This window comes from Crocodylus porosus, unplaced genomic scaffold (assembly GCF_001723895.1).
Source record: "Crocodylus porosus isolate Cpor-Errol unplaced genomic scaffold, CroPor_comp1, whole genome shotgun sequence".
Classification (NCBI taxonomy): Eukaryota; Metazoa; Chordata; order Crocodylia; family Crocodylidae; genus Crocodylus; species Crocodylus porosus.
Window position 1 is genome coordinate 12,104,503 of NW_017728906.1, and position 27,038 is coordinate 12,131,540.

Below are 27,038 nucleotides of genomic sequence, written 5' to 3' on the forward strand. Positions count from 1 at the left end.
GGAGTTCCTGCTATGCCCCCTCTAAGGCCCTCTATACCATGCCCCACCCTGGGGTCTTCTCATCTTCATGATTGACTATTCACAGGGATGACCGTTGTGCTCCCCTTCAGGCTTATTCCTAGTTCAGCCCTAATCAATTCACCCTTGGGACTGCCTTTCAGGCCTGCTCCTTATTCAGCTATACTCAGCGCCCCCTCATGCACAGCCCTTCAAGCCTACTCCCATTCAGCCCTACTCTGTGTGGGGCCACATAACTATGCTCCCCACACTACCCCCTCTGGGGTCTCTGGGATCTCACATCCCTGCTGGGCTCAGGTGGCACTCTGCTTGCCGTGCCTTGCCCCACTACTCCCACACCCCACCCGAAGATGGGGGATGGGGTTAAGGTGTCCCTCCTTGCCTTTTACCAGGGAGGTAACTGGCTTGGCATTTCCTGGAGGCCACTAGGAGCCCCACCAGGCCACTCTTCCCCAGCAGGGTTTAGTTTTAGGTTATGCCCAGGACCACGAGCTTCTTGCTCTTACCTTCCAGATGTTCCTGCTGCACTGGGCCAGCACTCGCAAACTGCAGCCTTTATATCCCTTGCTTTCAAAATGGCTGCCGTCAACAGGCACCTAGTAGCTGCCTGACTCTGCCCTTAAAGTGGCAGGCACCCAAAGATGCCCTGCTACACAGCGTGTTGGAGCAGACTTGATGAGCTGAGTCTGCTGGAGTGTGGCAATTACTGCGCTCCAGCAGCTTCCTGCATCTCATGTATCAGCGTCCCCACACTTCAAAATGGTGGCAGGGGTGCTTGAACTAAAGTGCAAGGACACTGAAATTCAAGATGCTGTGGCTTGCTAAAAAGTTGCTCCCCGCACCCCCGGAGCACATGTAAAAGTGCCCACAGGTATTAAACTTAATGTGCAGTAACTACAGCATATTAATGCATGTGTAGATGTACCTAATGTGTTAAAATCCATGTTAGGGTTTTTCCCCCCCCTTAATTGGACAACATTTTGGGTAACATCTGTTTGGTTTGTCTGAAATATTGTCTGAAATAGGAGGTGCTGTCATGCTCTAACACTTGCAGTAAAATTTTACAAAATGGATGCTGCTGATTAGCTATTTCTCTGTTACAACATTTGCTCTTAGTGACAACATTAAGGCCTTTGAGTTGCACCATGTTCTGCTGCCAATACTGTTTCCTGAATATTTTTAAAATATTTCAAACAGTAGGAAAAAGAAGCAATTACCAATGTGCAATCTTCAAAATGACATGCCTACTAGGTTATTTTCTCTTTGACCGTTTAGGGCGTATACACTATAATCACACCAAATCAGTTTACAACATAGCTCTGTTCTGTAGTGCAAACAGAACTTAACATCATATATTATTTACAGCAGCACCAGTGTGCACTAGGGGATTTCCAAACACAGAAGAAAGATGGTCCCTTTTCCAAGGGAATCAAAATACAAGGAGAGAGGACACATGCTAATTAGAGACCCAAGGAGAAAGGGGATTTGGAACAATAATAGGTAAATTCTACACAACTTCTGTAAAAGTCAACCAGATTTATTCCTGGCATCAAGAGAGAAGTGGGTTCTTAAGAAGGACTTAAATGTAGACAGGGTAGAGTCTTTTTATTCAATGATGCTAACATTGTGGACAAGTACTTGTTTTCAGCGCCATGAGAGAATACTCCTAAGGCTCCATCTCCACAACAGTATGGCACCTTCTTGTGGACACAGGTGTTACATATTTGTTTGGCTTTGTCCATTAAAAATTGTAACTGCTCTGTCATGATGTAGTTTGATCAGCAGACTGCTCAAGCAGAAACCCAATCAAGCATCCACTCACTACAGAGATTCTGGCATAAGAATTATCCAGCACTCAAAACCTGCATTTTCAGCTCCCCCAAATGGAAGAAACCTGTTACTTAGCACTGTAGTAGCCCGCAAGTCAATCATTTCTGAAGGTGGTAAAGGAAAGGTAAAAAAATTCAACAGTCTGCTGTGAAAAGAGGAAGTCCCAGCTTCCTACCTGCTAGAGAACTTACAGAAAAAACAGTGCATCTACACATCGACTAATTAGCTCTGCAATAAATGTCTCAGTGGCAACAGGTGCAGGACTATTAGGCTAGTGTAAACTAATAAACTCCACAGCAGAGTAGGACTTGTAAATACAAGTTTTTTACTTTGCAGCAGTGCACGTGTAGATACTGATGTGGCTGGCTGGGGCACAAGGGTGCTTCAGTGCTGGGGCTGCCTGCTGGCTAGCTGCACACTGGAGACCATTGTGCCCCAGCCTGCCCCAGGGCAGCATGTTGATCTGGGCTGGAGCAGCCCTGGGCTGGCAGGCTGACCCCCCGGACTCCCTGATAGCCAGGGCTACTCTGACCCGGCTCAACATGCTGTGGTCTCAGGGGCATGTCCAAATGGTGCAGCTGGGAGCAGTAAAATCCAGCATGATGTGCACCGGAGTTTATTGCTGCGTGCTAATAACACTTGTAGACCCACCCAAGTTCTCTAGTCTTAAGGAGTCTTGTTCAGTGGAAGCTACAAAAGACATGGGTTAGAACTACCCTTCTAATCAGTGAAAACACATTTTATGAACAAATTAAATATCGTCATTGGTGATACAGCTGTGGCATCTGTTGTTTATAGTATTGTCTGACACTGCCTTGGAGTCAGGCTTACTTTTTCTTGCTGAAACAGAAATTAGCTTGAGCCATAGATGAAAAATCATTTGTTCCTTTGATTTTTACTACTACTACTAAATTTCCTTTTGTGTATTTATTTTAAAATTTTGGTGAACTAGGCATGATTCAGATTTGTGAGCTGTCATCACAGCTGATCAGTATGGAGATAGGGGCCCAGATCTTTACAACCAGGTATCTAAAGTTTGGTACCAATATAATTTTCAGATAAATGAACAGCCTTGTTTTTCATCAGTAGAGCTTAACATCCTGCAGCTCCACGACCATTTTAGAAAGTGGGACTGAATCTTAGCAGAAGAAAATCTCAGAAATTCCTGCTCAAAATGAACAGAAAATAGTTTTGTCATGGCTAGCTCTTGTCATTTCTCATTGTTAGCTCTTATATCATTGCCAATGATGTTCAGGGGAACAGCAATTTCAACAAAGAGCTCTGTTTCCTGGTACATTCACAAATGAAACATCTGAAAAACAAAAGTGCTCTCCTGCAAGCCATCTCTTCTTCCAATGCGAGCTGATACTTGCACACCAGACTGTGACATGTGACTCACCAACTTATTGCTCTTTTAGTTCCTCCTGGCAGAAATTTTACTATGTTTAACTTAACCCGGGTTTTCTACTTCCTGGTGTCACCTGGTCAGATTGGTATGGGTGATGAGGGGTTTTGCCTTCCTCTCTAGCAGGGGGCCTCTTGAACATATATTGACAACATTTTATAGAAGCAGGGCATTGGCTGCTGTGGTTCCCCTGTTTTACAAGTGGCAGGTTAGGGTGTTAGGTCTATGTTGTGTCAAGGTTGAGGGTAGTTTTACATAGACTTTAGATTATGGTTGTACGGTATGGTGGGATAGAGATGATCCTGCCTCAGGTAGGGGTTTGGAGTAGATCACCTCTGGAGGTCCCTTTCAGCCTTACTTCTCTAAGACCTCCTTGTCACTCTTTCCTGTGAGGACTGAGATCGAGCGCAGATTATTTGTAGGCAAGAGCTATGCATCCCATCATACTGCAGAACTGGACATTTATACAGTTAATGCTGGGAATATTCCTAGTTAGGGCAGCATAGAAGGAAGTTTGGAAGAGATATGAAACCTCACGTGTCAGGGCATAAATCAAACTTGTACCAATGAAACAATGAAAATTGCTTGTGGGGCAGATTATTCCATAACTGACCACTTACTAGTTTTGCACATTCCTCTAAAGACTCTGGTCCTGACCACTGTCAGGAAACTGAACTAAATGGACCTTGGGCACGACCAGTACTCATCCGGTGTGGCAGGTCCTATGTCTCTATTTTCACTGATGGGTTAGAACAAGGATAACCCAAAGTACACCCATCTTTTGATTTGACCTCCTGCCCTCACAGTGATAGCCAAAATCCTTACCCTAGCCACCATCAACACTCAACCTTCGTACTTCCTCAAGCAATATAGCGAGAAGCCAGTACAAAGACAGGTCAAGATGATGACAAGAACAAAGCCTAGAAGACTCTTCTTAGAGAGCAGCTTTACTTCAACAGAGGAAGAAATCTTCAAAGAAGTGAACTCTTTCTGTCTTTTTCTGGCAGGAGTCTCATGGGAGGAGAAGAAAACAGCTTTCATTTTAGCGAGTCATGATATTTATGGTCCTTTTATAAATTTTGTTTGAAAATATAAAAGTAGATGGGCTCAAATCTGTTTCAAAAGAGAGGAGGAAAGGGAGAGGGAGGGAGAAAGAGTGAGCATGTGAAGGGCAGATGGATCTGACTCATCTTTGTCCACGTTAAAAAAAATCAAAATCTTTCTCTGTCTAAGCATATATCCTTTCTGCCAGTCATGAGGATAATAGTTAACCTTTATTACCCAGCCCCTTTCATCCCAAAGCGACATACAAACTATAAATACAACTATCACCAAGTACAGCCACCTCGTGATACAACATGACAGCTGTTTAATAGTGCAATGCAGCACCATGCAATAGTTCAAGAACCAGACTTTCAGATCACGTCTCTGGTGAAAGTGAAGTCTTTTCACTGGAATCCTGAGGGGCAATTGTCAGCTAGCGCTTGCTCACATACCAAAGTCTCAGGTGGGCTTTTATCCATCATGTCTGTAGTGTCTGTTCAGCAATTGGGGTTGCATCCTCTAGAGGGCCTCCTACTTTTCATATGTGGAATCTCCTCTGACCCTTTGCCTCTAGGCAATACTTTTGATCCATTTCAGAGAGTAAGGTGCACATAATTTGTGCAATCATCATCATTTCAAATCTATCTATCTATCTATCTATCTATTCCATGCCATCCCATTCTATTCAAGCTAAAATTAGCTTATATACTTCACAGGATATGGATACATGGAAGAGTATAATACATGAAAAAATTATTGGGGAAAATATAAATCAAAGAACTGTGTTTTGACTTTAGTCCTGATTGTGGTGAGGCCTCTAGTAATTTTTATCTCCTTTGCACATGAACTCCACAGACTACGACAGCTTCTATGAAATTTCTGTCACCCAAACTCACAAGCCCCTCTCTGTACTTGGCAGTTTTGTAGTATCTGTTCTGAGAGTTTGTGGTCAAGAAGGGAGAGAGATCTATGACCCTGCATATCAGGACAGAGTCTTTGAACTGGACTCTGGATAATGTAGTGGGTTAATGCAGGGATCAGAATGCAGGAGAAATGTGAACATAAGTGATTGGTGATGCTATGAAAATGGATTACTGCATGTTATAAGTCAGGGCATGTAGCTTCAGTCTTTGATTTAACATAAAATCCTAGCTAAGCCTAGAGGTCATCTATGTGTCGATTATTGTGATCAGGTGAAATCTGGACAGTATAAAATGCAGTCTTTTGCCTAGTCATAGACGGAGGTGGTTATTTCTTGCTATAACTATGATTTGGGCATTTAATAGTACAGAGGAGTCACAAAGGATCCCTAGGCTATGAACAAAGAATAGCTGCTGTAGCTAGTTAGGCAATATGGGATGGTCAGATCTTTTAAATGTTTCACTGTCTTCCTAGCCTAACCAGTTTTGCTTTGGTTCAATTTTACCCTTTTGAATAGAAGAATTTATTTTCTCCTGGTTACTCAGTTCAGCATAGGACAAAGTCTTAATCAGGTCTTAAGATTAATTAATCTAGCCTTATTTTGTTTGACTTAATTTAATGGCTGTAAAGCACTTAAACGGATTAACTGAATATGTAGAGACATTGCTCTCTATATAATTAACAATGATATTAGTTTTACATTATAAACCTATGTATGCCTCATATACTTTCTTCTCAAACACTTTGTTGGGACATACCCTTCTGCTTTTATGCCTTCCAAAGTGCGTAAGAAACATACAGGATTGCTAAAACACTCTCCAAAGCTAGTGTTTCTTAAATGGAAACGATTACTGAATATGGCTGTAAAAATATGACACCAGTCACTCAAGGTGTGGGTGACAGCATTTTGAAGCACTGAGCAACATGCACTATTCTGCTCTGGATGACTCAGGCCTCCTACCCAGGATGCAGCAGTGGTAATAGAAAATGGCTGAGCTCTGTGATTTTGAGGTCCCCTTAGACTTGAGCAGATTTGGGACCTGCCTTAGTTCTGGAGTGCCTTTTTGGGATAATTTGGCTCCACAATTCACAGTGACAGAACCTCCCTCCCACCCTAAGCCCCTCAAACCCTCTTGCAATACAGCAGGCAAATGCCATTGGGCAGGTGTCAGGCCCAATACCTGCTGCTGCCTTTTGACTTTCACTGAAGGATTGTGGGGGGGAGGAAGCTGAAGTGTCACAGAAAGAAATCCTCTCTGAATTCATTTGGATACCTTGCTATTCTTTTTATCTAGCATAGGACCACTGAGATGGGTGTAGGAACTATTCCCCCTGCAGCTCTGGTTGCCTGAAACAGTCTTTGTGAATCTCTCCTCTTCACTGAGTCTCCATCTCCTTTTAAATTCTCATCTTAAAAGCTGACTTTTCTACTCTGCCTCTAGACCTCTTCATTTCTATCCCTCCTGGTTATTGGCCTTATGACTGAATGCTTTAATATTTTCACCATACAAGGTCTTTATGTTACTGTTTCATGTAATTTATACCTGTGAGCTGGAGCCTTTCTCAGTCTGCTCTCAAGCACAGCCCACACACTGCGTAGAGTCCAACATCACCCCCTCCTTGCTTTGGGGTCTTTGCTTTTATTAACAAAGATATCAACAATAAGAAAACAACATTCAGCTGTTTCTAAGGGTTCTCTCCCTTGACTACTCAGCCCACATCCTAGACTGTCCCTCCCCAGTGAGCCATTCTCATTTCCTTTTTATACAAGTGCACTAATAAGCCACCTTCCTCAGTGAGTCAGCAGAACCCACTTAACCCTTTCCTAGAAGGGTCACAACTTGCTAGCAGGGTTGCGTGTTTCAGTCCTGAAGACAAAGAACGGAGGGTCTTCAATAATTTAATTCTGTAACAGCCTTGGGATGCAGTTTAAATGAAACATGCTACAGCCTGTGTTGTATTATGTGAACTGAAACCAACCTCTAAACCACATGATGTTCACCTGTCTCAACATAAAATGCTGCCTATTATTTCTAGGGAAATGCTTTGTTGAGGATGGCAGCCAATCACAGGGAGAAAAAGACAGTTTCAACAGAATCCAGTCTATGTTACTAACAGAGAACTCGGTCTTGGAAGGTGCTGAGTGTATGACCCTGATCCAGCAAAATTCTTTAGCAATGATTTCTTTTGGCCTCTCATAGTGCTGTTGGAGTCACTGGGACTACTCAAGTGCTTTCACTTGCAAGCTTTTCTAGATTGGGATCAGCATCCTCCAGATGCAAGCTTGGATTAAGCTGTAAATACAGAATACTGTAATGTATGAAGCAACTCCACCGGGGTAATGGGAAGAGACAATAAACAAAGGACAGCACTATGCAGGCTAATTCTCAGGGCATGGGATTTTCTGGGCCAGATCCTCAACTGGTGTAAAGGGGTACTGCTCTTCATTTATACCATCTGTGGATCTAACCTAGAAATAGTTTGAGATGTGAGGCTCCTCCCAACAAAAATAATGAGAGGTGAATCTGAGCTTGCATTTCCACTGCTTTAAAGGAATGTCTCACATGTGGTAATAAGCAATCTGATTTATTAGAATGGAAGTGCACTGCAAGCCTTGCAGCTCCACTGCAGAAGGCAAACTGAACACCTGAAGTGTTTGCAAAGCCATGTTCCTTATTTATTTGAAAAATATAGCCCAAGTTTCCTGTGAAGAAAAGAAAACAAAACAAGAAATAAAATCTGTTCCTTCCTTTGTGGCCCTACATATGTCAGTATTCAGTCACTTGATTCTGAAACTCCCTCTTTCAATCAGGAAGCACTGAGCATCTTTCAGTTGCCCTGGCCCTGGTTCTCAGAAAGAAACACCTTTGTATTCGAAAGATGCAATAATGCCCTCTCTGCAAGGGACAGATGAGTGAAATGATCCAAAAGGTTCTCCTGGGTTTGAACTAAGGCAACTTATGGCTTATTGGTCTAGGGGTATGATTCTTGCTTTAGATGTGAGAGGTCCTGGGTTCAAATCCTGGACAAGCCCAAGTCTAAAACTAGGGAGGTTCAGGCTAGACGTTGGGAGATGCTACTTCACAGTCAGGGTGACCAGGATCTGGAACCAACTTCCCAGGGAAGATGGTGCTAGCTCCTACCTTAGGGGTCTTTAAAAGGAGGCTCAATAACTACCTGACTGGGGTCATATGAGCTTAACTTAGTGGGGGTCATATAAGCCCAGTATTCATTCCTGCCCAGTGTAGGGGGTCAGACTTGACGATCTGCTCAGGTCCCCTCTGACCCTACATCTATGAGACACAAAGGTTAGCATTACCTGTTCTTTAGATAGTACCACCGATGTGCATGGCACCATACAGTCAAACTGGAAGACAAGGTCCCAGCCCTGTGGAGCTTACAAACTATAAGGGATAATTAACATATTGAGAAGTAACATGCATACCAATAGCTGTCTCTAAATATCATAGAGAGAGGGGAAGTGAACATAAGAATATGGAAAGAGAACAATATTTATGGGAGAGGAATATTGCCATAATGATTCATCTCTCCATTTGTTTCTGCCTTGTATTTATCTTTGTGAAGGTTATGATGGAGTTCTCTGGTGTTTCAAAATATAATTCACATGACAGAAGGAAGAGAGATTTCCAGAATGGTAACAGAAAGTCAGCTGAGGGTGCTGTAAGGTGAGATTTGAAGAAGACATGGGAGGTTGACTGGTGACATGCTGTTTGACCATAGAGTAGTTCCTTGATGTGTCAGAGACATACATCTACATGAGCCATTTTACTGCGCATTAGACTAATCTAATGTGCAGTAAAGCATCACCATCTACATGTGCACAACAATTATTGCACACCAGATTAGTCTAATGCACTGTTTTCTAGTACCTCCAGATATCTCAGTACCTCCATCTTTTCCCTGCCAGGAAAAAGGGTAAGACAGAATATGACTACAGACATTGCAGATAGTCTCTGAATGGCACATGCGCAATATCAAATTGAATTTAGGACCTTTTGCTCCAAAATAAACCTCTGTCTCTCTAACTGGATCAGACTATCAACTAAAAGGCAGTCAGCGGTATTAAGCATGTATTCTCTTGGAGACTTCAAGCCACTAGCAGGACAGACACTAATCACATGAGAGCAGAGCCAGATCCATCTAGTGGAGGGCAGTGGTACTACATAAATAAATCATATAAAACACGGAGAGAAGTGACTATTTTTGCTGGATCTTGCCCCTGAAAGTGCCCTATAGCCATGACCAAACACAGGTGCATGGCTGCAGAATGCTTGAAAAGGGCCCAATTTTCTGACAATCTGAACCCTCATTGCTTGAAGGTTCAGATGAAAATGCTCCAAAATGGAGTGCCCTCAGTAACTTCTGTCCATGCACACTGGGAACAGGGCTGAGCTGCATCATCTGCTCCTGGCGCTGTCTTCAGAACAGGAAGGGGAAAAGCAAATGAAGGTAGTTCAGTTTGGAGTTTTTTTAGCTGCCACTGGAGAGTATGGTGGGGTGGGTGGATTGGAGTCCCCTACACCTTGGGAAGGATGACTCCAATCCACCTGCCCTACCCTACAGCACTGGCTGGGCACCCCCAGAATGAGCTCCCTATGCTCCCTTTCCCTCTTCTCATTCTGAAAACAGTGCTGGGGCTGGGAGAGGGGGAGGGGTGTTGCTAAGGGAGAGTGGCTGCAGGCTTGCAGCAGCTCTAAACAGCAGTTCAATCTCCCAGCCCCTGGGACCCAACAACGAACACCTGTTGGATCTGGGGGATCATTGTAACTCATGGCGCTTCCTGCAAAGCACTATGAGTTACAACACGGAGCTGCTCTTCTGTCTGCACCTTTACAGCAGGGGTGTCAAACCCACAGAGCAGGGGATCAGACCCATAGACTGGCCCTACATGTTGGAGCCAGCATGTAGGGCCAGTCTGACATTGGTAGCTTATATAGCTCATGCCCTGCACCAACTCTGCAAGCTATATGCAGTACATGCTGGCACCAATCCAGAGGTCATGTGCAGAGCCAGCATGGGGTGTGTGCTGTGAGGTGACCATGCTGGACCAGCCTTGTGTGCTGGCTCTGGTGCATGGGGCCTGTAAGAGGGAGCCAGAGCCTCCTCCTACTTTAAGGGATACTGCAACAGGCTAAGCTGGCTGTGTGGGAGCCTAAGTGGGGTCCCCCCTTGGCCCCATCAGTGCCTCAGGGCACCAGTTAGCTTAAGCACTATTTGTGGGCATTGTATGTAGTATGTGCCAGACTGGCTCTATACACTGTAAGTAGCACACAGGACCAGAGCTAGTGCATACCATATGTAGCACACAAGGTCAGTCTGAGACCCACAGGCTGGGCCCCCACAGGCTGTATCTTTGATACCCTTGATTTAGAACATTACATTCTAGAGGAGGAACACCTTCTTGTCACTGTATTGGTTATATCAGTTATCCCGCGTAGGCATTGAGATCCACCCTAGATGTGTTCAATTTGAAAAGGGACAGACTGTCAAGCACTGCATTCAGAATATTCCTATATGCTCCTTTCAGTAACATACATCAGTAACATTTGGTACAGTCTTCTTTTGCTATCACGATCATTTTCCTCTCCTATTAAGTGACCAACCAGGATTGCCCACTTTGCCATTTTTGCTGACACTCATGACTTTGGTGGGGGTAAACAAGCAACATTGGCTTCTGCTAAATAAGAAAAGGTGTATTAATAAGAAATTATCAGTAACAGCAAAGCTATTAAGAGAAGAACCTACATTTTCAAAGGAAGGTTGTACATTCTCTCTCCTACTTCCAATTTAGATGAAACTAGAAAAAATGCTGGAGCAGCTCTTTAGTGAATCTAGAAACTTGATATAATCAAAATGGCTTTGGACCAAGGTCTTGATTTGTGAGCACTATCCCATGGGGCATAATAGCATTACCTGCATTTACTACTAAAATATTCTTCAGATGCAAGTAGCTCCTTATGCTTTTTACACCTATACTGATCACTGAGCACAAGCTGCTTCTTTTCAGCAAGCCACAAATACTTCCAGTGCTTGACCTCCTCCTACTAAGGCTGTTGGTTAAAGAGAAATAAATGCTTGTAGGACATTAGCAATGTCCTGCCAGCCATGTAGTATGATCCACAAATGTAATGGTGAATGATTCAGGTGACAGCTGGGTCTGGGACTCCTGAACAGAAAGCTCTCCCCCTTTCCCCAGAGTTGGGATTCCATTACAGTCCACCTAGAATCTTCAAAATCTTATCCTGGGTCATTCTTCTCTCCTTCGCCGGAGCTTTGCCTGAGTTTCTTCCAGCCGGTTTCTCCAGGCAGCAATAATGGCATCATCATCCATTTCCTCTTCCTCTTCCTTGCGGGTGCTGCGCCGGTACTGCGAGGATCTCCTTGATGCAAACTTCTCCTCACTTTTTTCCACTTTCTCTTCTTTCTCTCCATCCTCCTCAGACTTTGAAAAACTTTGAGTGAACTTTCTCTTTGCTCCAAATTCAGACATGTCTGTCCTGGACTCTTCTTCAGATTCTTCAACATGTCGGGATCTGAATCTACTGTGTGCTGATGTTTCAGGAGATTCAGAGTCAGAGTATGGTTCAGGTGTTTTTCTGAAAAAATATGGCTCTGGGCTTTCTTCCCTGGAACTTGTCTCACTAACCTTTGATCGGGTGAACTTGTACATTTCCTTATCCTTTTCTGCAGAGACAGAGGAAAATCTTGATGTGGTTCTCAGTGAATCACCTTTAGACTCAGAGGAAGAAAACCTGTCCAGCTTCGCTCTTTGGGATCTGGAGAATCTGTAGCTGGATGATTCTGATTCAGAGTTTACCTGTCTAATAGTGGAGGATCTGTTGTGTTTCTCACCAGCCTTCTCACTCTGGGCATGATGTGATGGCCTTTCTTCTTCTTTCAGGTCACTGAGCCACTTGCTAACATTCATCTCTGTCTCTGAATTCATGGCACCAGTATTTGCATATTGACCAGAGAAAGCAGATGCAGTATGATTTCTGTCAATATCTGTTTGCGAGGGGTATCTAACATTGCCTAGTGTGCTTTCTGAGTCATCTTTTAATTTCTCTTCTTCATCTTCTCCCTTGTCCTTTTTCTTTTTAAATAAAGTGCTGCGTTTGTTGTCTCTGACAAGCTTTTCAATTTGATAATCTGACATTTTCTCCCTCATCTCCATTTGCATCTCCTTCTCCTTCCGGCTGAGTTTCTTCAGGTCGACATCATCTGCAAAAAGACTGAACAATGGCTTGCTTGTCTGCGTCACTTGCGAGCTGGACCCTTCTGTCCTTGCGCTCATTGAGGTGTTGCAAGACAGGACAGACCGGGTATCAGCACAGCGTATGTCCTGCTGGCGGAGTAGTGAACCAGCTAGAGATGAGCCACTCTGTGCACTGAGGAGGGAGATCTTGTCATCATCTAGGTGCTTGCCAAAATCACCTGACTTCATGCTGGAAGCCATTTCAGAGGGTGGGCGGGACAGCATCAGTATCTCATTTTGTTTCTGAGCAATGGTTTCGCTAACCACATTGGCAATCCAGTTCTGAATACTTGCCATGGATATTGTATCACTTGGGCCAGCTTGGAGGTTAGGTAGAGGTATAACTGGCATTTGAGGCTGCATGGCCCCAGTGCTGCTTCTGGTCTGAGATAAAGGTGGGAGGTTACTCTGCACACTCAGTACAGAAGCTGAATCATCAGCACCACCTATGGAAGGTGTTGAAGGCCAAAAAGCTGACAGTGGGATACTGCCACTCATTGCGCTCTCTGCTTCCCAGCTGCACAGGGACTGGCTTTCTTCCAGGACCTTCTTTGAATGTTCAAGTAGCTCCACTCGCCTCTGCTTCTTTTTAGCTGAGACAGAATCTTCGCCCTTGGCAAGCTCCACAATCTCATTCTTGTTTTCACTGCCAACCTTTTTCTGGTGTTTCATTTTCCAGGCCTGGTAAGCAGTCAGGTTAACATCTGACAGATTCTTCTCTTCTGCAGCCTCCTCACCTGGATGGCTGCCCTCTTCCACCTTGGGGCGTTCGGGTGATTCAAGGTCCTTCTTGTGAAAACCAAACTGGATCCTTTTGATCTTCCATCTTTCAAGAGGAGTCAGCTTGTCTTTGTTCTTTTGGCAGAAGTTATAAAAGGAGCTGGTGTCTGAGAACACACTTTCTTCATCCATGTCCCTGACCTTTCCTCCTGGCTCTTGTCCTGAACTGTCCTCACAACTTCTATTCCTAGAGCAATATCGCTGAGCTGCTTCTTTCTCAATCTCCAGTAGCCTTTGGTTCCACATGTCCCAGGTGCTCTCTGTAGACATAGAGTCTGTGCGGCCCCTTGTCATCCTTTTGATGCCACTGGCTTCCAGTTGTTGCTTCAATATTTGGATGTCGAGGCTGCTCACACTCTCAGTATCGCTGAATTCACTTGAATGATAGGGTCTTCCTCCCATGCTACAGTCTTCATCCTCCCTCTTGGGTGGACAATTACCTTCCACTTGGTATTTCTCATTTCTGCACTGCCACTCTTGGATCATTCTCTCCACATCCTCCTCAGATTCCTCCCCCGCCTGGTCTGGAAGCCTCGGAGGTTTTCTTTCTTCCTCCTTGTTTGGTAGCTCCCTTGCAGGCAAGCCTTGATTTCTTCTCCATTCCTCATACAGCTGTTCCTCCTCTTCCTCACTAATGAGAGTAGGCTGCTTGGAAACCAAACTTGATTTTCCCAAGGATGAGGTGCTCAGAACACTACCGAGGATGCTGTTAGTATCTTCTTCCTCCACTGTGATGGAGTGCACTTTGGCTCCCATGACACTTCCAGAGTCCTCTGCCCCAGATGGCAGGGAACAAGCCCCTGCGTGGATGACTGAACTCTGGCTAACAGTGTCATCCTCACCAGCAGCATTCTCCTCCTCTCGCTCCTCCAGCAGCTGCTCGTTGAGCTCCCTAAGTTGTTTCAAAAAGCCATCATTGGGGTAAATAGCACGCTTCTTCCTCAGGGTCATCAAGGCCTCCAAGATGGTCATGTGGTGATAGATCATCAGGTAAGCAGCCACCAGCACAGCTGAGCGACTGATTCCCATTTCACTGCTCACCAGGATTTTACCTACAGGTTTCAAACATAATGATAGTCAATGGCTTTCAGTGGCATAGAAGGATTTCTTCTTCTTTTTTTAAATTGCCATAATTAAAATGTAGACAACTAAGATGCCAAAAGTTAGCAGGTTGATATATGCCAAGAGAAGTGGCTGTCACATGTCAGAATAAGACACATTTGTTTTCTGTGCTGTAGCAGTTGAAAGGGGACAAACCCCCAATAATTAGATTCTATATATGGAAAATTTATGAATTTGTTATAATTTTCTGAGTATCACATCTACTTATTGAGGAGTCCTTTAATAATTAAGATTATCTTCTATTCAAGTGAATACAGTAATACATTTCCTCAGAGAGTCTCAAAGTACTTTATAAACATTAGTGAGTTGAGCCTTACAACCCAGCTGACTGTTGCATGACCTTGGATCAGTCATAGAATCATGGAAAGGCAGAGCTGGAAGGGAGCTCCAAAGGTCATCTAGTTCAACCCCCTGCTTGAAAGTTACTTAACTGACCTGTGTCTCAGTTTTCCCATATGTGCAATGGGGATATTAATACCAGTCTCAATGTTAATGATGATGGCGCTTAATACCAATGGACAAATATATTAATTACTTAATTTTTATAAATTACTTTGAGAGACTTAGATAAAATGCTAACTGATTTTATATATTTTCCAGGAGACAGCTCTGGTGTGTTAGATCTACTGCAGGTCAGAACTAATGAGCTATCAGGGTTATATTGGTTCTCAGGAATGGAACAGCCGGGTCAGTGGCTGGTATAGCTGAGGTTTCCATAGTAAAAACTAGTTTAACTCCTTCAAAAGACTGGGCATGCATAGACTTGTAACACTACATAATATGCCCTATACTCAGTCTTCTTGTACGTGACTTATTACATGGTATTTGCCACAGAATGCACCTGTTACTGCAGAACTGTGCTTCAGAACTATTATTATTATTAGCCTTTTCTTTCTTTCCATTATCACATTTTCTCACATAGAATGCCCCCTGGAATATAATACACACCTTGTTTTTGAACGGCTAAATTGGGTTTTTCTAGAGTTTTCTAGAGTTATGGCTGCATAGAGCAGGAACAGAGCCTAAGTTTCAGCTCACTCATCCTCCTTTTTCTGTTTAACTAAAGCTGGTCTCCTGGCTGCATCTGCAGACTGGTCCCCATGTGTGGATCTATGATCCTGAAAAGAGCTAAAGAATCTCCACGACTGTGAAATAAGAGAAGAAAGACCAGGAGCAACTAGCAGACAACAACATTAGTTTGATTAATGGAAAACCAAAACCTTTAAAAAGAAGAGATGAGCAATAACACTTGTGGAGTGGAGAACAATGAACCAGTAAGTCATCTGACTCCCTTAGCTGCCTGAATAGAAATGCAACAGCTGTTGCATCATGGAGCAAGAATCAAAGCAAGGTGTTTCTGTCCTGGGCACAAAATCAGCTTGTCCACTTAATTCAGGCATCCCAATTTTGGGGGAAAAAGGTACAAGTTTTATGTGAGAATATATGATCCTTTCATACCTTTTTACATTTAAAATTAAACATCCCAAGCATAGCATGAGCATCAAGAAAGCACAGCTTTCTATCTGACAACCTGAAACTGTAATTCTTAAATGTTTATATCTGAGTGTCAACATGCTGTTTATGTGAATGTGCTGATCACGCTGAAACCTAATGAGGCCACCAATTTAAATTTCAGTGCCTCACTGCAGATATTTACCAGAAACATTCAATTAATATGCCTAGTTCTGCAATCCCAAACTGCCTCATACACTTAACTGAGTCCCCAAGTAGCTTCTTACCTCAGCTGCCAAAACTTCCACCTTCCCCTACTGATTCAACATAATAATAAATTATCTATGCAAAAATCAGCAGCACATTCAAAATGAAAGTGCAGAATAAAATTAAGTGAATCAAATGGGAAAATAAATAATACGAGGGATACCATGTAACTGATTGTATTATTCCTTTTCATATTTAATTCTATAATGATCTCTTTTTTAATTTTAGCCAGAGCTTCTGCAGAATTTCCAATCTGGTACACTGGAGTTCCAAACAAACAATGGTGGGGACTGCTGTAAAAGACTATGCAGAGGCCTTGATTATAATCACCCAGAAATGTGTCCTCTCTTATGTCTTATTGCTTTGGTCACCCTAATAATACACTGGTTCCTACAGTAGATAGATAACCTTGCAAAGATGAGTATCTCAAGACACAGAGACTTAGATAGCCTGGACCAGGGCTCATATTATTGCTTGAAATGGGTTCAAGAGGCAAACTCATCACAATGGTTGGGTGAAGATGTCTGGTAGCAGATTCAGTTCTGGGGGGGTGGGCTCTCACTAATGGCCAGCTCTAGACCAATTCTTTCTGCCCTCATTTGCCCTCCCTCTTCTGATCCATTTTTGACCTGTCTCACTTTGGAATGCCCATCATATATGGGCCTGCGGAATTAATCAGGATCCCTTATGTCTGCATCTGCACTGGAGCCACTTGGTAACTACAGATCTGGCTCTGAATGTTCCCTGTGATGCCAGCCCCATCTATGGATTTTGAAGTGTTCATGAACTAATTTACTTTTTTATTCCTACCTCTGTAAGTCAGCAATGCTTCATCAAGGAATTCTGCAGCCTGGTGGAAGTGTTTGGAGATGTCCATATCTGGGAAATCATCCACCTCAATGCCCAGGTACTGGATATTCAAGCCATTGTAGAAATCTGACCCTGTGTACACACCAGTACCATGAGCTGCATTTAGGATGTGGGTGATACCAAGTCTCTTCAGACGGCCTTTGTTCACTGCAACACTCCTTCAGAAGAGAGATAGGGACTTTAGAGTTTGGCTCCTTTTTGGGGGACGGGGAGAATCAGTCCACTAGCAGTCATTAGAAAATTTCCAGCCTGTTACCGTAGTGTATACACACCCTTACCCAATCACCTGCTCCTTTTCTGGTTGCCCAAGACTTCTTCAGATTTTTCTCTGCAATGTTCACTGGGCTGCTAAAGTGTTAAACCTGTCCTCTCTGCATCTTAACAGGTCCACCTTCCCTTCCAGCTTGGTTACCACTCACCCTGCCCTCTTGGGCTCATGCAGTTCTGTTATTTTTTGTTCTAATCACGTTGTGACTGACCTCGTACCACCCTCTCCCCTTCTAGCATCTTTTCTGCACGGGTCTTGTGGACAGCAGACCCATAAAACAGAAGCCGTTGCTGCTTGTACTCCATAAATTGCATGTTTCTTTCCTCTTTTAAAAAACAGAGGAGCTAGTTCTCATGTCTGGGCCAAATTCCAGCTAGATAATTTAATTTTTCCCATCTTTTCTCTGGGGGTTTAATCAGATATAGTATTGTTCTCCACACTCTTTCCTACGTTGTTGTGAAGTGTTGCTATGCAGTATGGAAAAGCTGCTGGGCTCCACCCAGAAGTGTTTGCTTTTCAGTGTACAGTGATTGCTGTAAACATGGTCTGTAAAATGCCTTTGGATCTCAAGGGATGAAAGGCATTAGATACATGTAATTTATATTATGCCTTCAGTGACATGCTCTAACCCTTTGCTAAGAATTTTGCGCACCTTCAATAGCAAAAGCTCATACTCACTTCTCTGCTATGAAGACATTGGGCCAGACTTCATCCACAGGATCCTTAGGGGCTTCTAGCCTGTCTTTCACCAGTGCCCTCTGCAAGTCCATCACACACGGTGTGTTGAACAGGCTGGTGTCATCAATCTTTTCCTTAACTCGGTTATACAGGTCCTCCACCAGCAGCTGCTTTGCAGATTCCAACATCCCCAGACAAACTGTATCTGCTTTGACCTCCTTTGTCTTCAGCTCTGGAATGAACTGACACCATCACTAAAAGCACGTACAAGACTTCCTGGCATTTTTATCTTTGGAGCAACCTATGAAGGCCTATGTTCAACAGTGGTTCCATACACTTCCACGTGTGGGCACATATGTACTCAGGTAGTAGCCTCAAGGCAATTAATAATAGGTTGAGTGTGGTACACTTCCCTTTCTACTCACACTAGCTATAGTCTCATTCTAATTCCACATAGAAAGCAAATTATCTAGTAGTTAAATCAACAGGCTACTAGGACTTCTGCATTATAGTCCATGACTCTGCCATACCTTGTGTGACTTTAGGACAAGTCATCAAACTTTTCTTTTTAATGGCTGTACAACAGAAAGAGTAACCTGCCTATCCTGTGGGCATTATAAGGCTTCAGGAAGGTTGGTCTGGCAGACTGAGATCCCTGGATGAAAGAGGCAAAACATATGCAACCAAAGTGTGTATTTCTTACCCCACCTTCTTTGCCCCCTTACCTTCATTGATTATCTGTTTGGCAGCCACAGCAGAAGACAGGTGGATCGGCTCCATGAAAATACTCTCTGTGTCTGTGTCTGACATTATTGAGCACCTGCCAATCAAGGAAACATTTAAGCAAATACCTCCTCTCAACCACAGCTCTGGTACTGCAGCTCTTCTCAACCACTTCAGCATGTAACAGCAGGGAAGCCAGAGAACAGGTCTTATAGGGAGGTGAAGGAACCCCACCCCCCAGGATAAAACAAACTCCATGTATCTCCTTTGCTTTTGGAGGAGACCCTTAGTCTCCGAAACATGTCTGCAAGAGGTGGAGGCGGGGGGGGTTCTTGTGGGAGAAGTTCTAAAGAGAGTAGTGAGAGTGTTAGTGATAACAGGAGGTTGATACCTGTAGATAGTAGAGAGAGAGCAGGAGAACAGGTGAGGGAGGGAGATTCAGTGTAGGGGAACTGCAGGGATGAGTGTGCATGTTGGAACTGTAAGAAAGGTGCTTCCTTGGAAGGAATTATCAAAGGTCACTTTGCTGAGGTAGACTGAGGTATCTGAAGCACTTAGAAATAGACATCCTCTTCTACTCTATATTGATTCTTGAGCCCCTCTCACCACCATAGTATCTGCACATCATTCCATTGCATTCCAGACATAACCATACTGATCTACTTCCTTTGCTATGATACCCTGGGTAGAAATCAGGACTACAGTATGCCATGCAAATATGCAAATCATGTCCTACCTGAAGTTTGCCCAACACCAAATAATGCTACAAATTTGGCTCTTTTCAGTTAACAAATTGCCCCATATGAGCTGAATGAGAGGCCTGGGGTAAGTCTGTGAGCTGGATGAGGCCCATAGATTGGCACCATGTGCCAGATCCAGCCTGCATGCCTGGTCCAGTGTGGGTGCTGCATACCCTGGACAAGCTGCATGTGCTGTTTGCAGTGTGTGCACTGGCCTTGGCCCTGCATGCAGCACATGGTGCATAGGGTTGGTTTGGGTCATGAAGTACATGCAGCACGTGGGGTTGGTCTTGGGCATATGCTGTATGTGTTGTCTATTCTGGCCTGGCTCTGCAGGCTGGGTCCAGAACACAGGCTAGTTTATAGGCCTAGTCCAGACTGGCTTTGGTTCCAGTCCAGTGCAGCTGCCACAAACAGCATGTGCCCTAGACCAGACCCCCATACCAGCTTCAGGCCTGCAGGACACATGATGCTTGAGGCCTGGATGTAGCACGGGCAGCTGCTCTGTGGCTCTGATCTGGACCTGCTCTGGATCCTGTGTGCAGTGCTTGAGGCCAGGGTCAGCATGTGCTCCATTCAGAGCAGGGCTGGTCAGAGATCTACAGGAAACACTGAGTCAATTGATAGGGCCTTATCTTTGACACCCTTGGTTTAAATGAAAGCAGTGTGGTCTATGAATCTCCCACAAATTACCATGCTCTCCACATTGATTGCTTCATATTTTGAGTTGTCACCTGACCCACATGGTATTGTTGCTGGTCTCTGACTGGACAGCTGTGCAGCCTGGCTACTAGTACATGCCTGCTGGTACACTCTGTGTGAATGCATATTTATATGACCCTTTTTTTTCTGCACACATTCCTGCAAACAAAATTTGCTTAGTATTAGTGAGAATTGAAATAAAGGGGCTACAGTGCAATCAAAGTGAGTTCATGGCTTCTATCTGAACATCTCTTGACCAATATTTTTTCTAGACTAGTTACTCATCTCTAACACTGACTGCTGACCTTTTATAGTTCCTCCCCCTTTGAGTTACTAATGTACAAGTAAGTGCTAAAGATCACCAGTACCAATCTGTTTCCATGACTGAAGGAGTCAGGAGATGCAAGCCTTCCATGCGAGCAAAAACACTCGCACGAAGGACTACGTGAGATGTGTTTTATTGTTAATTAAAGCAGAAGGAGGCTTTGATTCATTTACACAGAATGTAGAGAAACGTTTATTTTATACTACATCATCATCATGATTCCTAAACTGTTTGAATGGCTGAATGGCTTTGACTCTCCATAAATGGAAGACACAACCAGCCTGAAGGGTCTCTTCTCAGTTAGATACCAGCTTGATTCCACCTCTCATCAGCAGGGGAGATACCATATTGTTTTAGCCCAGGTGGTTTTACTTACCTGGCAGGAAAGATACCCTTTTTCTCAGCCTTGAATGACTCAATGTAGTTCAAGGGTGAAGGCCTGTTCCTTGCACTGCAAGCAGAATGACCCCTGCAAGACTCTATCCTCCAGTATGAGGATCTTGGCTACACCTGGTGATGGGGGATTGATCTTAGGCTCTTCCTCTAGCTTGCTCCTTCAGCCTTTTGACTAGGGTCAAGTGAGACTAGGGGTCAACTGAATGCCAAGGCCTCTGGGCTTGGGGCTTGCACATAGGACTGCTGTGGATTTAGGAGTATATGAAGCCCCAAACTGATGATGAGTCTGGGAGGTAGTATACTTGCTGGTGGTAATGCCATATGGACTTGAACGATTGAGCTCTGCTCAGCTGATAGAATTCGGAACTGATCTGGCTGATTTGGCCCAAAACATAACATTAAAAAAAACCTGTTCAGTGGACTACAGTAGATGGGTTGAGGCTGGGGGTCTCAGTTCCATTCATGGGACAGGTAGCCACATGATAGAAGCGTCCAGAGAAATGGGTTCTAACTGGGCTCCTAGTTGTCAGTCTCAGCAGGTGGATCAAGGGGTGGCCAAGCAATGCAGACTGAACTCCCTGTCAGACTTGAAGGAGTCCCTCTGAGTGTTGGGTGAGATGCATTAGCAGGGGCTATACAGAAGATACTCACCCTTGCTGCTGCCAGTACTGAACTTACTCAATGGATAAACAGAACACATCAATCTATGGGGCTATCAGTACACCTAGAATACATCTGTGCTCAAATATGGTATCAAAGAAAGGGATGTATTTGGTAGCTGTGTTAGTCTGAGACAAAAAGAAATGCAAAACTCTAGAACGCTTGTTTCAAAGATGATTTTTTTTGTGATTTCTTAGGTTGGTCTAATAACAGGTATCATCTCTGAACCAAGCAGTCTAAAGTTTTGCATATTAAAGACATTAACAAAAGGCTCCCACCATGAAGGATAATATTTCTGGAAAGCCTGTTCTGCCGACACTAGCCTCAGGGTACAGCATTGCACTGGGGTTAAATAGCTAACTCTGTGGGTTCGCTCTGTTCTGCCTGGAATCGGTGAATATTTCAGTTTCATCCGCTAGAGGGCTCAGATGTCTCAGGATTCTGCACACACCACTCTGGCGGCTAGTTGCATTAATTAAATTGGTTCCCATAGTAACTGGGCAATGGAGGTTAGCTGGGCAGCAGCTTCCAAACCCAGGAACAGCTGGGGAAGCTGGAGTAGAAGGGAAGGACTGTGCAGTATGACGGGCAGGTGCAGGCAGCACTACAGAGCTCACAGTTCAGCTGAGACAGGATTAGAGGAATGGGGGAAGAGGTAGAGGTGGAAATTTTGTCCTATTATTGTAAAGGAATAAATTCATTCCCTTCCCTCTCCCCTCAGTTCAAGACTACCTTAGTAGATTTTACACACACCCTCTCCCTAAAGCCCCCTCCACCCTGACATCAGTATGTGATATCCTGGTCTAAATTGACATTAGTGGAGAGTCATGGTGAGCAACACAAACCGGGGAATTGAGGGACCTCTGGTCCTGATACCTACACTCTGTAGGGGAGGACACGAAACAGGGCAGAGAACCCCATAAGGCCTACAAAAGTGGGGTCTGTAGGGAGCACCTAAAATGTCAGTGATTCTCTGGGCTGGGATGACACTGGGTAGATGGTAGGTCAGCAATTCCTGAGCTGTGGGTCATGACCCCCGGATGGGGTCGCAACATGGATTCGCAGTGTGGTGCTCTCCCCTGCACCAGGTTGTGTCCGCTGGGTTGCTGAGACCCAGGGGAAGGGCAGCAGGGCTGGGAGCCCCAAGCCCATAGTAGGCAGCCCACATCCTCCCCCTTGCCCTCCATGGGCTATGCTTTGGCCGTGCTGCCTGGGGAGGGGACGGGGCAGGGAGCCAGGCTTTGTGCTCTGGCCTCAGCAGCTGCTGCTTCCTGCAGGCGGCAGCCAGGACTCAGGTACTGCTGGGGTCAGGCAACAGGGGGCTGTGGGCCCTGGGGCACCTGGGGAGAGTGAGGAGCTGTGGATTGAGAGTGAGGGGCACTGGCAGGGCCAGGGGGCTGTGGGTCAGGAGTAAGGGGCACCTGGGAGGGTGGGGGGCTGTGAGCTGGGAGTGAAGGGCCATGCTGAGGAAATGGGATCATAAATGGGGTCATGTTGAGGACAAGTTTGGGAAGTGCAGTGGCAGATGCTTGTAGATACTGGATCACGCTTCTGTGCAGCTGGGCTTTCCTGAGGAAATCCACATGCTTAGCAACATACCCAGGCCTGCAGCTTCTGTCAGAGAAGAGCTGGGACCACTGTTGGAACCGCAGCCCCTGGCAGCATCTCTAAAGTGAGGTGTGCTGCTAGGGAGGGGGAAGGAGGCACTCACAGACCAGTCTGAAGGGCTGGCTCTCTAGGATTATAGGCTGGGCTCTGGACAGACTTCTCAGCCATGAAGATTAAATTCCTCTCTCACTCTCTGGGACAATTTCTTAAGGACAGGACTGAGGCACACTAGCAGGGGATGGTATGCAGGGAGTTTTTGGTAGGCAGGATTCTCTGGTATCACTAACCCCATCCTTCCCTCTGTGCCAGGCTCCACTCCTCCTGCTGGTGGAAAAGATGTGCTTTGAACTCTGCAAGTTAATGCTAATACTGTTTGGGGCCTATGGTGAATACGATTTTGCCTTCCCTGGGGCATGCAGTCAGGCAGGCTGCAACAAATGCTGATTTTGGGGGACATTGATGCTCCTGAGCTGTTGCAGGTGGCCCTCAGGCATTTCTCTACAGGGCTTCTAGAATAGCTACAGTGTCCATACCAGGTTTTCCTATAGCTGCCGCCCCTTCCATGATTACCTGCTGGTGATGAAGGGAGCAGGAGTGATGTAGGGGCAGATGGGTAACAGATGCAGAACACCCATTTATGGGCCCTGATCCTGGAAGGACAATGTGTGAGCTCCTCCCTAGATCCCCTGTAAATGGAAGTGACCCAAATGTTAATTATATTTGGCAAGAGCAGCAGAACAGGTGAGGGAGGCTGTTCTAGTCATGCTGAATTGCTGAGCAGGTGAGGAGGAGGAGAACAAGGACGAGGAGGAGGCTGCAGTTAACTGAGATTAGGACATGATCATATTGAACATGAGCCCAGAGAATTGTATGGGCAATTTTTAATGAACACAGTAAAACCGAGCAAACAGGCCAGCTGCAGCTGCTAGCAAAGCCCCAGAGTTGAGGCTGCCAGCGGAAACCATTTACTATGTCCCCATTTGCATGTGGCCTCATTTCCCAAAATATCTCTTTCTGAGAAGAATCCTTCCAGACTGGATCCCCATTTCCTGCCTGACCCAAATAAAGCATTTAACACCATATGGGGAGTCCAGTCAGGCATGCTGGATTAGAAAAGCAGCACAAAAGAACACATTTTTGCCATTGTAAGAAAAAGAATCTAATTGTGCTAGTTTTGATTGAGGCACCTCAAACATGGCAAAATCTCATCTTCTGCCAGTTTAGGGGCACCCTTCTGCCTCACACCCAGCTGTCTGGTGAGAGGTCAGCCTGAGCCAGAACCCAAATCCAAAGAGCCTCACTGCCTGGGCACAAGGGGGTTGTTAATCCGCGCCTGGGTCTCGCAGGTCTGTATAACAGGCTGAATCAAAACAGTCAACCGGAACATATCTGGACTTTGGGGAGATGTGAAATGTTCATCTGAATTCTGCAGCTTAGCTGGCAGAGGCATCGCATAGGGAGTGGGCAACCAGTAATCCTCCCCCGCCGGCCCTTATATTGCTTTCTGGAATGTGTATGTAGGTGGGATGTGTGGGCAAAATCTCAGCTGAATGAATGGGATAAATAACATACAAGCTCTGTCCCCTCACTCATGTGTGGGCTATGTTGGCGTTTCAGGCAACTGCTTCACAGAGCAGAGGGAAGCCCTATGTCATATTCAGGATCTGAGTGGATACACATGCATGGCAGGATGGTGGGAGAGGAGGAAAAGGAAGCAATTCATTATGTGCAGTCAGGAGGCCACAGCGGTCCCCTGCGTAAGTGCACTTACCGACTCGGGGAGGGGCTGCGGAGATAGCGGGCCTGTACTGCCTTCACATCTGGCCTATCCTCTTCATCTGGCACCACTTGCTCACTGTCTGAGTCCTTGCTGCTTGCCATGGCAGCTGTTGGGGTCTGCTGGAGCTGGGGAAAGGGAAGGGAGGAGGGGTAAGAATATACCACAGACAGCACAACACTTAGGGAAACCTTTTCAGGCTGGGTAGGCAGACAGCACATCATTCCTGATTCCTGTGACATGGCGGTGACACAGCACCTATGAGCTCAAAGCCAGAGTTATAGACGAAACAATGACCCCTTCCTGGCAGGGTGGGGAATGTGAACTCTCCAAGAAGTGCTTTTTCATGAGCCCACAACACATGCTGATGCCTGGTAACATAGATTCATAGAAGTAGGGTCGGAGGGGACCTTGTAGATCATCAAGTCTGACCCCCTGCCTGGGCAGTGGGTGGGAAGCTTCTATTATTTGGCTAGGAACCTGGAGAGGCTGTCACCAGTTCCTCCAGCATCCAGCATAGGCTGTGGCTCAGGGAGAGCCTGTCTCTTCCAGTCTACAAGTAACCAGGCACAGAGTCTGGGAACGACGATGGGGGTGACTGTGCAGAAATCCTATCTCCATCTGGCCAGCTCAGTTCTGTTAATAGGCTCCAGAGGAAGCTACATCCAGCCAGAAAGGGGACTTTGAAGTCAGTGTGGTAGAGAATAGGAGACCTCTCTTCCCCAAAATGAGATGCTTCAAAAGGATCAAGCTGAAACCCTTGATTCCAACCACTCTTAAACCCCACAAGCACAAGACGTCTTTGTCAGGGAGACCACGGTACCAGGGCATGGTGAGTGGGCGGAGGGGGTGGTATTATTACTTGGGTTAGGAACCCGGAGAAGCAGCGGCCAGTTCCTCAGGCCTCACGCAGAGCAACTCTTGGCTCTCACTCAGGGAACGTCTGTCCCATTCCAGCCTGTGAAGGCTCTGAAATCCCCCAGCAGCTGGTCTCAGGCATCAGAAAGACAGGCATGTCCCGTAAACAGGGGGCTGAGGAGCTTTGGCTGTTTATGGATCCAGTGAGAGGGGAAGCAAACATGTAAGGAAAAGGCACTTACCATCAGTGCCCAGATCTGTCCCGTCCAAGGTGCAGTGAGGAAGCCCAGTGAATGGGGCAGGAAACCTGGCCAGGCCCTTGGCTAGAGCGAGAGATCAGCCACCCTCTTCTCTCTCTGCCGCTCCTTCTGGAAGGGGCAGGGCAACTGTCAGCACCAAATCTTTATCAGCTTTCTAAATATAGTGTGTGCCCCACACTGGCTGCTGGGTCGCGTGGGGAAGGAATTCAGTGCCTCATAGGCAGCACATGGTCAAGTTGTTAACTCCTTCTCTGCTGTGGGCTGGATCCCTGGGCATTTTTCTGCAGGGATGTTCCTGTTGTAGGAGGAGTCTAGAGAACTGTCCAGAGTACTTCTGAACCTCCACCTGCAGGGAGTTCCCCTTCTAACCAAGATTCGATCTAGACTCCTTGACCTGTTGGTGTAACCTGCAGAAGGGTCAATGATAACGTGCTGCACGCCAGCTAGAAGCTCTGTGATCTTGGGATGTCTCCCTCACTACTAGGTGCAATGCAGCATCCTGTTTCCTGCTTAACCAGAAGCCTCTGTCTCCAGTCTGCTGACTTCCCTGGAAGCATACACACCAGTACAAGGCATATTGCCTAGTGTGCCCCTGAAACCTCTACATCCTCAGCTATCAGAGCAGAGCATCCCAAGGCAGGACAGCCCCATGGAGAAAAATTCTGAGCATAGTGGGCAGCATCAGATTTTGCTGAAGAAATATATTTATGGAAAGCAAAATTTTCCAGAAACAATGCTGGAGGGTCATGTTAGCAAGCCAGCGGTTGGGGACCATTGGTAATGGGCACTGTTGGCTTGTTCTTATGATTGCAGTTCCTGGAGTCATGCTAATATAGCACATGCAAGGATTTTATATATCAAAAAAAAGTTCTTGTAGTTGCCAGGAAAACCTTGAACTTGGAACCAAAATGAAATTCCTGTAGCGATGTCGGCCTGAGTCTGCTGAGCATTTGAAACAATACCTCAAGGAAAGGTAACTGTCCCATGCATCTTAACTTTAAACTATTTTTCCACAGAGACTCCAGCAGCATCCAATATCATCTGCTAAGGGACTGCAT

General features: G+C 45.4%; 1 protein-coding gene across 1 annotated transcript; it reads right to left on the minus strand.

Annotated features, from left to right (window-relative positions):
* Positions 1 to 10,733: 10,733 nt before the first annotated feature.
* Positions 10,734 to 26,080, minus strand: DUSP27 (dual specificity phosphatase 27 (putative)). Its single transcript, XM_019528691.1, has 6 exons — positions 25,963 to 26,080; positions 24,857 to 24,990; positions 18,657 to 18,751; positions 17,932 to 18,163; positions 16,926 to 17,143; positions 10,734 to 14,326 (listed from the first exon to the last, which is right to left on the minus strand). The coding sequence occupies exons 1-6, from the start codon at positions 25,963 to 25,965 to the stop codon at positions 11,487 to 11,489; spliced, it is 3,522 nt and encodes a 1,173-aa protein (XP_019384236.1). The 5' UTR covers positions 25,966 to 26,080; the 3' UTR covers positions 10,734 to 11,486.
* Positions 26,081 to 27,038: the final 958 nt, after the last annotated feature.